This window comes from Poeciliopsis prolifica, unplaced genomic scaffold (genome assembly GCF_027474105.1).
Source record: "Poeciliopsis prolifica strain line A6 unplaced genomic scaffold, Auburn_PproV2 SCAFFOLD039, whole genome shotgun sequence".
Lineage (NCBI taxonomy): Eukaryota > Metazoa > Chordata > Actinopteri > Cyprinodontiformes > Poeciliidae > Poeciliopsis > Poeciliopsis prolifica.
Window position 1 is genome coordinate 1201693 of NW_026562414.1, and position 15617 is coordinate 1217309.

The following is a 15617-nucleotide window of genomic DNA, read 5'->3' on the forward strand; positions in this document are numbered from 1 at the left end:
AAAGCCTCAGACTGACCTCATAAAATCCCACTTCCAGATGGAAAGTAGAATTTGTGTTCTAATTTTAAACCACGTGAGGCCACACAGGGGAAGAAAATACTGTGGTCCCACTTTCAGACCTGATGCTTCCTTGGACTTTGACTCCACCTGCTGTCCACTCACCACCATTTTTCTCTTCAGTGTTCTGTCGATGCATGTAGATGTAAAAAATTGTTTAAAATCTAGTTTTATAGGATCAACCATTAAAATAACAGGAATACTAAAAAATATGATTTTAGGCTTAAAGCCAATCATGTTTAATTTTTCATCAAATGCAAATTTATTAATTTGTAATTATTCAAATTTTATAGAATAAATGAAGTAAACTCAAATTAGTGATTAAGGTTTTAGTGGCAATTACTTAACTTAACAATTGTGGAAAATATCAAATTTTTAGGCTAACACTGCCTGAAAATGGCTAGCAGCAGAATGAAGCAGACCGTCGTTCCGCTTTTTCTTATTATTTAATTTTATCTGCCTCAGAAACAGGATGCCCAATAGCTCACCAAACAACTGAGAGGAACATAAAACATGTCTGTAAAATCTGTAGATTTCTGTTAAAGTTTGTTATTGTTTTAGATGGCAAACATCAGTCATCAGTTCGTAAATTCATAAGGAATTGGAACAATGTTCTGTATTTATTACTTTTACAGTTTAAACTTAATTAAAAAGCAGTTGTGAGAAAGTTTTTACTGAAGTTATGGGTTAATAATAGGTGTCTACCCAAAGAGTCATGGCCCAAGGGCTTTAACTGAAGCATGTCAGGTCCTGGCATGTTTCAGGTCTTTATTTATTTATTTTCCTTAATTTCTGGTATAATAAATGTCAAGGAAACTTAACCACGTGAGTGTCTGTAATCAGAACTGTGACGATAATAATAATAATAATAATAATAATAATAATAATAATAATAATAATAATAATAATAATAATAATAATATGATGATGATGATGATGATGATGATGATGATGATGATGATGATGATGATGATGATGATGATGATGATGATGATGGAGCAACTGGGTTCTGGTCTAAGAAAAGACTTCAAATAATTAATTTCAGTAACAGGAGCAGATAAGATAACTGAAACTAAAACATGTAAACCAACCAGGGGTATGGCTATTTAATCTGAAATCCTGGGTAATGAGATCTTAAAAGAAGTTACCAAAAGGGCTGGGGTAACTCTTGAGGAGCTGCAGAAGTCCACAACTCAGGTGAGAATCAAATTGGACTTGTATGAAAGAATGGCAAAAAAAAAAAAAAAAAAAAAAAACTGTTCTTGAAACAGGGGTGGGAAATTCCAGGCCTCAAGGGCTGGTGTTCTTCAACTTTTAGATGTGTTTCTACTTCAACACACCTGAGTCAAATAATGAGGTCATTAGCAGAACTCTGGAGAACTTGACTGCAGTTAGAAGGTGATTCAGCTATATGATTCAGCTGTGTTGGACCAGGGAGACATCTAAGAGTTGTAGGACACCGGCCCTCAAGGAGCAGGATTGCCCATCCCTGCCTTAAAAGGATTAATTTGTAGTTTTCCACAGGCCATGAAACATGTGAAAGAAGCTGGTAGCTGACAAACATTTCATCTTCTAAATGTGCATCTTCTAAATGGAGGGATAAATCTCATCTAAATATTTCTGATTTTGATTTGTAAAAAGAAAATAAGATGAATATTAAATCATTTTCTGTCATCTTCAACACATGTGGAACATATTAAACCACAAAATGTGAAATTGTGTGACAGGTATGAATACCTTTGCAGTTATTTTGTTCAATTGTAGTATTTGGCAGTGAAATATAAGCAAAAATAAATAAAAAAATACATTTGGTTTAATCAGAATTGCAGTTGTCAGTCACTTCAAAAGAGCTTCTGCTGTCCGTCATTTCCGGACGTCCGTGAAGGCAGCACGCAATTAGGTCAGCTGACTATGAGCTGTCACGTGGTGTTCATAAACAGCAGAGAGTATGCGGAAAGTGCATGAATAGACAACCGGGCTGCCTTTAAAGGGAGCTCACAGCTCGGTGGTTGCTGTGTCACAGGTTCGTTTCCATCCTCTAACATGGCTTGGACAAAATATCAGCTGTTCCTGGCGGGGCTGATGCTCACAACTGGCTCCATCAACACCTTATCCGCAAAGTGAGTAAATGTAACTTTGTTTGATTTATTTCAAAATGGTGTTGTGTGCTTATGGTGAGTTGATTGCAGTATACTTGAATAACGTAATAAATTCAATGCTTATTTTCTTTTCATCTTTGTGAATTAGTCGTTACCACCTGTTTCTTACGTTAAGTCGTGTTTCAGTTTGTTTTAAACAACACAGCTCGAGCTAGCTGTTAGCTGTTAGCGTCAAATGGCAAAACATTTTTTTCTTCTCAAGCTAGGTCCCAAACAACGTTGTCTGTTAAGAAGCTTGTGTACAATCGGTGAAATATTGACGCTGATGTTCCCGTTGATAAGATGTTGACAGGAAACTGACTCTAATGAGAAGCAAACGACCCAGTTGGTTTGCCACCAATCAGACGTCTAAATCAGCAGCACCTGCGCTGAATGAAGCGCGATGAGATGCATCTTTAAACGAACAGCCTGCTTTTGCTAACTACATGGTGCACTGAGATCAACGCATGACTTGCTGTCATTTGGTCGTAAAAAGTTCAGTATCAGGCATAATATCCAGCAATAAAACTGCTAGAATTTGCATTTGTCTTGTTTCGCGAAGTGTTACTTTTGAGTAGGAATTATACCAATTTTACAGGTCTTTATTCATTTATATAAATGCATTTTATTTTTCTTAAGTTAAGATTGTTGAAAATTACATTTGTAAACTAATCCAGCTAAAGTTTAATAATTTTAATGACTAATATTTACTATCTTCAAAAATTCCTTTTGGTAGTGTTTTGTGTTCTGCTTTTTAATTGATGACAAGTGTGCTTTTTTTTTACCTATTTAATCAGTTTGACATCCAATCAGAAATTGCTTGCAATAACCAGAGTAGAAAATAAAGAATATTTAATTGCTATTTTGTCAGATTTATGTAGCAAGAATACATTTTGCACTAAAAGAAAAATTAAAAGTGAGGCAAAAATTATAAATTCCTATTTATTCAAACAACTATGAAATATTCTACTGAAACTTATTGAATGCCTTCAGATGTGCTTTGATTGTTACTGATTGGACATAAAACTGAAATCAGAGGCTGAAGGAACTCTTGATTAGAAAAGTCAGTGTAAAGTTTCAAATGTGACAGACATGTGTTTTTTCAGATAGAAGGGAAATCTAAAATCATAGAATGATCAGGTTTTTTTTGAGTAAGCCTGAAAGTGAAGTACATTTGATCAACAATTCTCTTTAAATATTGACTCGTCTTACAGAAGCCTACAGAAAGTGCATCACATTGGTGAAACCCAACATTTGACTTTTAACTTCTCCAATATTTTGTGATGTCAGCGTTATCCTTCCTGTCTCTTGCTTCCATTTCCTCGTATCGTGTTCCATTGAAAAACAATACCTACTTCTAACAAAAAATCCCTGCACTGACATGTTGCTCAGAGGGGATCTCTGCTACTTGCAGGCTAGATTTCACTACAGTTACATAATAGCTTACCTGTTGCAGAGCTGCTTCCTGGCAGCAAAGGTAGCAGCTCAGTCATTCTGCTGCTGTTTGCATGTTGTTTTAAGTGGAAACAAATGTAAAAAAAAAAAAAAGCAAAGTGACACTGTCCAACAGAAGATTATTGTAGATATTGTAGTCATGCTTATATGGCAGACATTTTTATTTTTTAAAACTGTATTTGCTTCCTGACATCTCTAAGTCAAATATTCACCGCTGTCATACTTCACTGGTTACTCATGTGTCAATAATGAATCTACATGATGCAGTTTTTTTGTTTGTTTTTTTTCTGACAGATGGGCTGACATGTTCTCAGCAAAGGGTTGCCATGGTAACCCTGAACACACCTTTTCCCATCCATTTGTACAGGTACAGTAATGATTTAAATGATACTTTGTATCAGATTATTTAAATTTTTGTTCATAGAAATGGGCACATATAATGTATAAACTGGTTGTCTATTTGAAGTATTTAACTTATTGTACTTTTATTCTGCACTGAGGAATCGGTGCAGGTCTTTCCCACGTTATGCAATTTTGTTCACAGTAAAAGCGAGACTGTATTGACTAGTCTAACCCCATCAAGTAATTTTTTGAGGTAGAACAATTTCTTTAAAATGTTATCACAAAGGAATACCTGGGAACCACAAAGAAATATGTTAAATATCAACAAGTCTTATCAAAATGGAGTGGAAAATTGCTAGCATTGGCCAGCACTTCAGTAAACTGCTGTGTAGAGAAATGTTGTAAGCAGAAGATTTAAATATACAAAAGATCATAGCTCCATCTGCAGAAATGTATATAACTTTAAAAACACAATGTGCTCCTGTAGAAACTCCTTTTAGGGCAAAATGTCAGTCACAAAAAACTGACACTGCAGCATCTGAAACATCACTAGTAGATTCACTGATGTTTCAGATGCTGCAGTGTCAGCATCTGAATGCATTTTAACATGCACTACAGTTGAGATTTTGAGCATGCTCATGTCACTGGTTTAATTAACAGAAAGGAAGGATAAGACTGGGACTCAAATGTCCCAGTCTTTTTTGTCCCTAAAAACCACATGGTGCATGTTACAGTTGCTGAGTAAATTAAATCACTGGTGAATCTGTCTTTCTCTCTTTCCAGGCTGTGGGAATGTTTCTGGGCGAGTTCAGCTGTCTCGCCGTCTTCTACATCTTGCTGTTCCATGACAGACGCAGCCCAGAGCCAAGAATGAACGTCGGCCAGAGCTTCAACCCTCTACTCTTCTTCCCTCCTGCGATGTGTGACATGACAGCCACGTCCATCATGTATGTTGGTAAGTTCAACAGAACTGGTTTGTTTGCTGATTCAGTCAAGAAGAATGATTGGAAATGTACAATTTCAATTAGATGTTTAGAATCAATAATTGATTTCTACATTAATTGGCTAAAATAACTTTTTTGCAGTTTATCTGCATTCATTAACTTGTACAGTCTTGTTTGCATAACTTTTTTTTTTTTTTTTTTTTTTTTCTCTAGCGCTGAACATGACGAGCGCCTCCAGTTTCCAGATGCTTCGTGGAGCCGTCATCATCTTCACCGGTCTCCTGTCTGTAGCTTTTCTGGGTCGTCGGCTCGCACCCAGTCAGTGGCTCGGCATCTTTGTCACCATCCTCGGCTTGGTGGTAGTCGGACTCGCCGACTTTGTTAGTGGCCACAGAGATGACTCCCACAAGCTCACTGATGTCATCACGGGTAAAACTTTTTCTTAAATCCATAAAGACGCATTGTTTTTAATTGGATTTAAAATAAAGTTGAAGTCACTTTCTGCTCTGCAGGTGATCTCCTGATCATCATGGCTCAGATCATAGTTTCGGTGCAGATGGTGCTGGAGGAAAAGTTTGTCTACAAGCATGATGTGCATCCTCTTCGAGCTGTTGGAACTGAAGGTAAACAAGTTTTTAAAAAAAGCTATGACAACAAAAGTGATAATTTTTAAAAAAAAGTTCACTTATGTGGCACTTTGGACAGTGATGTGAATACCAAATAACATCTCAACTGGTTTACCAAGTCATCTCTGACAATGTGGCATAATGCCTAAAAGAAAACTCTTTAAAATTTGTTATTTGGATGCTGAGTATTGACTGAGTCTGAACAGTTATGGTACTTGATGTATTAGTTTGCCTGATGGCACTTTGTAAGCTTTATGAAATTTCATGTAGCCTCTGTTTGCCATAATATAATCATCTTGGAGCTGAGAAACTGAGCACAAATGTACCTTCAAGGTCTTGTTTGAGCTATCAGTAGGCCTGCTGCAAAAATGCACTTCTGTCAAAATTGGTGCCCTGGGCTACAACCCCTGGAAGGTGATTGTAGTGCCAGGCCCAGCAAGGATAGAAAAGCTGATAGAGGTAAAAACAGAAAAAAAACTGGTAAGAGGCCAGAAAAGATTCAACAATATAAATTACAAATTTATTTATTCTTTCAATTTTGTACATTCTGTAAATGTTAAAATCTCAGAAGTTGTAGCAAGTTACTTTGGTATGAACCACTCGAGTCACAAACTTTTGTATTTTAGCTGAGATTAGTTTGATTTCACTTAAACAGCTGGTTGATTAAATGTGTGTCTCTTTAGGTTTGTTTGGTTTTGTCGTCCTTTCCCTGCTGCTCATCCCCATGTACTTCATCCACGTTGGGGACTTCAGCGACAATCCTCGGCAGGTCCTGGAGGACGCGCTGGATGCCTTCTGTCAGATTGGATATAAGCCCCTCATCCTCTTGGCTCTCCTGGGTAACACGGTCAGCATCGCCTTCTTCAACTTCGCCGGGATCAGCGTCACAAAGGAGATAAGCGCCACCACCCGAATGGTGCTGGACAGCCTGCGTACGCTGGTCATCTGGGTGGTGAGCCTGGCGCTGGGTTGGGAGCAGTTTCACGGCCTGCAGGTTCTGGGATTTTTGGTCCTGCTGACAGGCACTGCGCTCTACAATGGACTGCACCGCCCCCTGCTGGCCAGGATACCGTGGTGTGCCAACAGGATGAACTTGGATGAAGACAGCGATGCAGAAAGAGAGAGACTGTTGAATGAAGGAAGGGTGCCAGCCAGTGAAGACACATAAACTGAGCTGAAACACTGCGAAAACAATTCCACAAACTGCAGCTCTTATAATGCTGTCAGACGTTTTCACATTTTCTGTTCATGCCTCGTAAAATGCTGTTATGTAAAACTATTTTTAAAAGTAATAAACATTTTGGGGGGGAAAAAAACTTTCTTGTCTTGCAGAATACTTAATAAATCTACTGACACTTTCTTGAAGGTGAATCAATTTGACTTCATGCATTCATTCAGAAAAAAACCCAAAAACAAAGCCACTGCAGGCACACTTATCAGTCTTCCTACTGTAAAGTTGTACAATTCCCTTGTCTCCTGTTTCACACAGTTATAATGGGTTTTCTACAGGGTTTATGTTTGAAAGGGCAAAAAAGGTTCATTTTGTGTTGTCTGGGTTAATATGCTGATGACTCATTGGCAATCTTTAATCTTTTAATCTGAGTTTTATTTAAGATGTCCTGGTTTCAAAGTTTATATTGGCAGACTGAGATTACATAGGCAAAATCTCAGCTAGATCACTTATTCCCCATACTTGAAAGTGAAGTTGATGACATTAATAATTCTGCAAGGTGAATAATTTGTTAGACAATTACAAGCTAGACATGGAAGAAGCTTGTACATCACAATGTTTTAAAGGGAGTGTTTGTGTAAGAGGAACTTTCAGTTTGTTAGGCATTCTTAAAGAAGCCAAAAAAATGTTTTATGTAGTTTTTTTTTTTCTAATCATTTTTGCTCTTATTTTTAGAAAAGAAGCTTGAGCATTTTATTTAGAGCAAAAATACTGGAGTTTTTGTGGGAAAATTTATTTTTTTTCTTTTTTTAAGACGTCTCAACATGTGTCGAGTCTGAAACAAGTAAATTTCATTTGTTGTGCCAAGTTTTCTGGTTGCATATGGGCAGTCATTGTGCTTCCTTGTAGATGCCACTACAGGTATTTCGAAAAGGTATTGCCAACTTTTTTTAAAAAATCCCAGTTGGGATGATTCCTAAAATTAACAATGTGGATATGATTGAAAACTGACATGTTTTATTTTTTAGAGCTTTATGAGTGTCCTGTTGACTGTATAATGAATAGAAAAGGGAACTTTTACTCAAATGCACATGTGTTAAAATTGAAGATTTTCTAGAATAAAATGTATACAAATTCCACACTTACATTTCACAAGTAAAGAAATAGTGCCTTTTAGTTTCTAGAATTTTTAAATTGAATGCTTTATCAATTTAGCTGTAAAGACTTTTGAATATGCTGAATAATAAACATGTATCTTAAGAAGACATTCAGCTGTGATGTTTATTCTTTGCATTACATTGATATGTACATTGCTTTAATTGGACAAAGTCTCAGCTGTATTTGAAGAGACAGGCGGTTCTTCAAAGTTTAAACTCAAGAAGTTGAATACAAAAACACATATCTATTATAAAGCTATTTTTCAAAATTGAAAACCATATTTTTCAATTTCACTATTATGTTCTGTGTAATCATAACTTATATTTATGAATACAATGTGACACAATGTGGTAAAGTTTCAGGTTTATGGTTTCAGGTTTTGCAAACTACAATAGTTAATTTTATCATACTGAATATTGAAAAAAGGGGAACCCTTGGCTCTAATGTCACTTTCTTAAGCTAATCAACCTCCAAAGATCCTTTTCATGCTTTAGTGGAGATCAAAGGTCAAAACCAGAGATCCCCAGAGAACTGTATGTGAAACCATGCTGGATTTAAGTGAGCAAGACAGAGGAGCATGTGTTAACTGACCACACACACACACACACACACACACACACACACACACACACACACACACGCACACACTGATTGGTTTAAATTTGGTGCATTACAAAGGAGCTCCCGCTCAAAATGCCACACACCATGTTTTCATCTGCTAAGCCTGTTTTTGTAGTCTGTATGCTGACATAACGTTGACACCACATATTACTGAGCTGTCACCTGACTTCAAGTAACTGAAAAGATACAGAGTTTTGCATATGTTGGAACATTTTTCTACATGTTTGTTTGATCTTTGAACATGTGTGGGAGAGAGAGAAAAGCATCTGCTGCAGGTGTTTCTCACAAACACCTGCAGCACCTGCTTGGATTGCACTAATCAATCCAAGCAGGTTTATCTGAGTTCAACTAAGCTCAAAAACCTCCACCGAATAAACTAAATCAAGCTCAAAAGCCCCACTACTTTGCTTTTAAAGTATGGCAATAGAATTCCCCACATGAAATAATTCAAGCCCGTTAAAGTCTTTGCAATGTCTGTTATAGCCACTGGGTGGCGGTGTTCCACTAAAAAAGAAAATCTAGTCCTTGATTTGTTCCTTAATGTCCGCAAGAAATTAAAAAAACAGAAATTGCATTATAAGCGCTGCGCAGTGACGTTTACATAGTGCTTAAAATGGCATCTACGTAAAATACTCGCTAAACTTTAACAACTTCAACTAATACAGAGACGTGCCTTGTGCACAAACATTTTAATTAAAAAGGAACATATAGTGAGAGCAAACTGTCCTGTATTTGCCCAAAAACATGAAATGTCCTCAGCTCTGCTGTTGACAGCAGCTGGATCTGGACCCGCAGCCTCTCACATATAAATAAAATAACAGATATAAAAGATGGACAAAACAGCACAAACGACCCTCCAGGGACAGAGAGGGGGAAACCGTTTCCAGTAGCTATTGGCGGGACAAATTTGTCCCATAGGACAAAGTGGACTGTCCCCTGAGATAGATAGATAGATAGATAGATAGATAGATAGATAGATAGATAGATAGATAGATAGATAGATAGATAGATAGATAGATAGATAGATAGATAGATAGATAGATAGATAGATAGATAGATAGATAGATAGATAGATAGATAGATAGATAGATAGATAGATAGATAGATAGATAGATAGATAGATAGATAGATAGATATTTAATTCCATAATTAAAAATGGCGTTTGAGGGTTTCAAATCCATTTATTTGCAGTTCACAAAAAATGATAATAAAAAAATATCACCAGATATTAATTTTTTATGTTTTTTAACGCATAATTTGATTTTGTTATTGTTATTGGAATAAAATTATCCGAGCTAAGACCTGCTTATAATGGAAGTTTGATATGACTCCAATTAGTTTTTATGTATATGGGAACAGCTTACACTTGTTGCGCATTAACCGTGTGTGCGTCCGCAGTGCGCGGCTGCAGACCCGCAAGAAGCGACTAATCTGTAACGTAAACACACGGATCTCCGCACGTCTCCAAGTCACTATTACATTTAAAAGCTCCCATTAAAGCAAACCGTCCTCAAGTTGTTTACAACTGAGGGTGGGCTGAGGTGAGTGTGGTTGGTCTACCACTCCAATGTCCAGTTAATGACCACTTCATAGTTTCAATTGGACCGAGCTGAGAGTGATGGAGAGGGGGGGGAGGGTTGTCCCTGTCCCTCCCTCATTCTGAATCCATTTCAAGATGTTCTTTATTTACTGCACATTAATCTATTGTTTTCATGAATGTAAAAAGCTGATCTAATAACCATGTTGTCAGCTATTGGTAATAGCATTATTCCAAGAGAGAGTGTTTTTTTTTTTTTTTTATCGTACGAGATTAAAAATGACTTTTTCTCCGAGCTTTCAAATTATTATTTTTACGCTAAATTCACGCAAAAATAATGGCGCAAACATTTTGTTAGCGCATAAAACTTCTGAAATGTAGAGAAAAGGCTTAACTCCACGTTTTACTTTTGTTTTATTTATGAAAATTTTTACAATAATAAAAAGTGCTATATTTTAAATGTCAGTTAAATATTCTAATTATAAGAATACATAAAACATTTTTAAATGAATAATTTCAGTTAAATATTTTTTAGGTTGAAAACTGACTTTTGAACCTGTGAGAACATATCACATTTTTAAAACTATTCATTTCAAGTGCACAAATATAGGAGACATAATATGTGTTAATCATTTCTTTCAGTTTATTCCATAAGACAAAAATAATTTTTACTTGTTCGACAAATACACTTTTTTTCATATACAGCATTGTCAGCTAAATTTATATTTGCAATGCTAAGACAATTTTTGTTTTAGTATAAAGTATTTAACAGAAAGTCATTGTCTGCAGTGGATGCATATTTTCTAAAAACAGACGATAATCAAATCTAAGCAGATTTGTTTAAGGTGAAAAAATAAATGAGGTCCACATTTGCAGAAATGAGATTTTAGGCACTGGGGGGAGCTGGTTGTACAGTCACAGCCTTCAAACACTCATTAATGCTTTTTACATAATGTTGATGGAACATTTTCTGTGCCACAAGAAGACCTTGTTCACTAGTTTACTCATAATTAATATTTGTACTCCCAGGCAACCTAAACCGATCAACTTTAATTAATCAAAACACAGAATTTATATTTATTGGACATTGATATGAGGGTGTTAAAAATGTGCAACAAGTGTAAAAAGATATGACTGCTAAAAGGTCTTCCTGTATTGAGTAAGCATATCATCAGACATAAACCAGATAAGATAGTTGTTGTTTGACATTTTGAATTTGCTTTAGTTTAAGTGAAAACTGTCTTCACTGAACCTCTGAGAGAGTTCATGGTCTCATAGAGGTGATGTGCTCAGGGTCACATAAACGGGACAATCATGTTTTGAATTGACTTTAGACGTAGCCCTCTCTTCATTTCTCTCTGCTCTCTGTGGAAATGATGGCAGTGTGCCATACAGAAGTCTGTGTACAATGGCCCAGGTCCCATTAAATCTGCGAAAGTTCCTTCCTGAGGTAAACATTGCCAGAAATAGTAAGCCTGGCCCGAACTGGATGGGGGTCTTATAGGAGGGGAGCAATAACTCTCAGTGTAATAATGGGAATTGCTTCATTCTGCCCAGCTGCATGGGCCGCAAACAGTCCGAGGTCCTCATTCAGGTTTTTTTTCTCCTTCTCCTTCTGATAAGGCTTCCTGAAAAACACAGAGGGAGCAATTAGGCGACAACAATAGAGGCTTTAAACTTCGGGTAGTGCACAGTTGCACGCCTTTGTTTTCATCTACAATGAGCATGTGACTCATAAAAACTTCAACATTGTGTTTTCATGGTGTTTGTTTTGTCTCTGATTAGCTTCATGGCAGAGTATGAACGCAAGGCTGTCAAGTCACTTAGGCAAGAATGTTGCTCCATTTCAAAACGCTGTGACCTCTTATGGAAAATGATCATTTGAACTTCTGCTTTTTCTTTGATAATTTTTTGTGTTTAGAAGGCGTGGTGAAATCTGAATAGCATTAAAAATAAAACCAGAGCCAGGCTAATCCACAAAATCAAAATCAGTGACATGTATGGCTCAAAAATTAAAACTTAAGGACAAAGTATTGGCATGTGCAGTGTTTAATTGATTATTAATTATATTAGATAGCATTTCTCTATAGTTTCTACTTTATAACTAGAATATTTATATTATCTGCAGCGAGCTGCAAGCCCCAGTTTCCATGAAGGGACTCATCATTATGATCTGATGGAAGAGAATACATCCGTTTCCATTATATTTTTATTTCAGAAAGAAATAAATCTTGTGTTTTTTGTTTTAAGAGTTTATTTTTTTTAAATATATTTTTTATAAGTTTTTATAAGTCGAGCTCAAACATGCAAAGACTGTTGCCGTTTATTCTGAGTTACCCTAAAACACAGCAATTCACTGTAAAAGGATCCAAACAGAGTTAACTTTAAAAAGTGATAAAACACTTCCCTGTTGGATTTAAAACTGTGAGCCACGGCGACCTGCAGCTTTGGGAAGGGGAAAAAAAGAATGCGTTAACTAACACAGCTCGTCCTGAGGGTGTCTCGTTTCCCATCAGTCATTCTGCTCTGCGGAGGTTAGACTTGGAGGAGAGACATGATGATGATGAACACCTTCCAGGATGAGTCTAGCAGAAATATTTCAGTGTTTTTACGGATCATCCGTAAATCACGCGTGTCGTTTTTATTATATAAAATTTTCAGAGTTTTATGGTTTCAGAAATTATATCGTAATATGAGAAAAGAAGAAAAATGAGGCCCCACTTGCATGTGAAGGACTTTTTTATATATATGTATATATTACAGTGACATTAAAAAGTACTGAACCATGTCACATTTTTGATTTTGTAAACAGGAACCTCCATATATTTTATTTAAGTTTTCAATGACAAACCAACATAAAGTAGAGCATAAGAGTGAAACAAAAGGTAAAGTTCAAATTATTTCCAAAACTGTGAAAACTTGACACCCACCATAAAAACCAGAGCAACCAAAAGCCTTCAGAAGTCACCTGGTAAACAGAGTGAATGTAATTTAATTGCATTATAAATCCTGCTGATCTGTGAAGGTCTCAAAGGTTTGTTTAAAAAGTTTATGGAAAGATAAGTTTACAATGCAGTGTCTCAAGATTTGGACATCTTAGAGTGCTGCTCAGTCCATTATTTGAGAATAAATAAATACCGTATCTGCAAATCAACACAGGCCAGGAGGTGATTAATCATGTCCTGCAATAAGAGATACAACGATCCAAAGCTCAGATGTGAAAATGTGTTGACTGAACTACTAGTGTCGCAATAAATAAAACAGCCTCTTTGCAAAAAAGGACAAGAGGAAAGTCAATGTTGAAACAAAGCAATAAAAAGTCATGTTTTCATTTTTTCATTGGATAATAAAACAAACTTGAGATGGGATGAGACCAAAATGTAACTTTTTGGACCAAATCTAAATGTGTTGTAGAATACGGCTCATTATCCTGAGCAAAGAATTAAACATAATGGTGTCAGCATCACTGGGGGGGGAGGCTCAGGTCCCTACTGATTCAGAACATTCCAATGTTTGCTTCACTTGTCAGGTTAAAAAATGCTAAGTGCACTTAACATTATGTCCATGTAAAATACAATGAACCTTGTGGCTTCATGGTGGTGAAATTAGGAAACTTTCAAGTGAAATGAAATCTTTTGCAAGACACTCTTGCAGATCACATTGCTTCATTTTCTTTTCCTCCAATTATCTAAGTGTCTTCTTACTGACTGAACCGTTTCTGCAAACGCACGTCAGATACCTGCAACCTTCTCTCCTCTCCTCACTGCGTGGGTACAAACGCTGATCCGCCGTCTGTTTTCTCAAGTGCTTCCCACTGAAAAAGCTCATCAGCACCTGAAATAACTCGCGGCTCGCTGCGCACCGCCACATCCTCTTCCCTGGATTGTTTTGACTGCTGGACGGAGGGCAAACGTTAAATGTCATTTTTCTAATTTTAACCCGGAAAAGTGTCACTCGAAAACACCATGATAGCGGGCAGTCAGGGTCATCGGCGCTTCCGCCCGCGTGAATCGGGGCTAAATGAGTGCGCGCAGGGCCTTCAGAAGCTATTGTTTTCTACACATGCGAGAGAAACATGCGCTCGGAGTTTGGAGCTGGAGGAGGAGGAGGAGTGGGAGCAAACAGAGAAGATCAGACTAGGAGAGTGGAAGAAGGGTCGGTTTTTGACTGAGCGTAAAATGCGCGGGGAGAAGGCGAACCTGCGCGTTTCAAAGGAGAACCAAACAGCCGAAAAGGCCATAAAATCATCCGATTCCAAAATCACGTTGGCCAGGAGCCAAGCGGCGTGAATCTTGAGAGGGGGCCTTGCGGATGAAGTATCGCCTCTGAAGTTAATTGTGTTTTGCGCGTAGGAGGGGGAATAGATTTCCTCTGTTTATTATGAGCATGGGGACGGATTTGCGTCACCGTGCAACTTGCAGGTTGAGATAAAGTTGCACAAATATTGAACAAGGGAAGTTCTAACAGTCATTATAAAGTTTCCCTCCTCTTCGCCTCCGGAAGAAATAAGGATTTCTGCTGTGTCCTAAAATACTAAAACGGCTTCTATTTTAGGGGCATATCTACCAGGCGTATCCGCTCATTTAACACGAATCAGAGGCCATCAAAAACAGGATGAGACGGAGCTAATAGAGACTCTCCTGGGCGCAGCTTCATGACAATGCGCTGTTGATCGTTTATTACCTGATCTTTTCATAGAGACTTGCAGAAGTATTTATACCGCCTAAACATTTTTTCTTCACATTTTGTTAAATGAAGACCATACAGCAATGTATTTTAGTGTGATATCCTGTATGTCATCGACAAAACCGACGCGGAAGGAAAATGAGATATTGTTTTCACCTCATTTCACAAATAACAGTCTGAGTCGGTGACGAGCTTTCACTGCAACACCTGCAACACTTTTAGCTGGAGATGGACATTTTTGGCCATTCTGCTTTATATATGTAAAAAAAAAAAAAAAAAAAAAAAAAAAAAAAAACAAGAACCTTAATCTCACGCAGACTGGAAGGAGAAAAGCTGCTGCGCAATTTTCACACTCTGCCAAATATTCACTGATCTGGACTTTGATTGGACCATTTTAAGACATGTAAATTCTCTGATGTATAACATATTGTACCTCTGACCTCATGATGAGTTGTCCTGCTGAAAGGTCCAGGATCAAGTCGTGTGAAGTCTTAACAGTTTGTTTTATTCAAAGCTTGCTCAGTAATTATCTTAATGAATCTTTAGCCCTGACCAGTTTCTAAGTCCCTGTTAAAAAAAGAAACAACCCCCTTTCCACAGAGTAATGGCTCCGTTTCACCGTGTTCCACATTTACTTTTTTTTTTTTTGTATTTTATTTTAATGTTTTTGGTGAATGTTTCTCTCCAAAAGACAGTTTTAGCTCTTAGACTGGGCTTTATTTGTTATTGTGTCAACCTTCCAGACCACTCCGGTCTTCTGGTTTCAGTCTGTTTTTCATCCCAGAACCAGAACCAAATACAGAGAAGCAGCATTCAGCATTTCAAACAGCTGAAACACTGACATCGAGGCTAAAAATCCAACTTTTTAGACATGACTTCGAT

At 37.1% G+C, this 15617-nt stretch overlaps 1 protein-coding gene across 1 annotated transcript; it reads left to right on the forward strand.

The window, feature by feature from the left end:
* Positions 1-1953: 1953 nt before the first annotated feature.
* Positions 1954-7998, forward strand: slc35f6 (solute carrier family 35 member F6). The gene is made up of 6 exons (XM_055054557.1): positions 1954-2177; positions 3945-4017; positions 4776-4947; positions 5150-5365; positions 5449-5559; positions 6246-7998. The coding sequence occupies exons 1-6, from the start codon at positions 2101-2103 to the stop codon at positions 6728-6730; spliced, it is 1134 nt and encodes a 377-aa protein (XP_054910532.1). The 5' UTR covers positions 1954-2100; the 3' UTR covers positions 6731-7998.
* The last annotated feature ends 7619 nt before the right edge of the window (positions 7999-15617 follow it).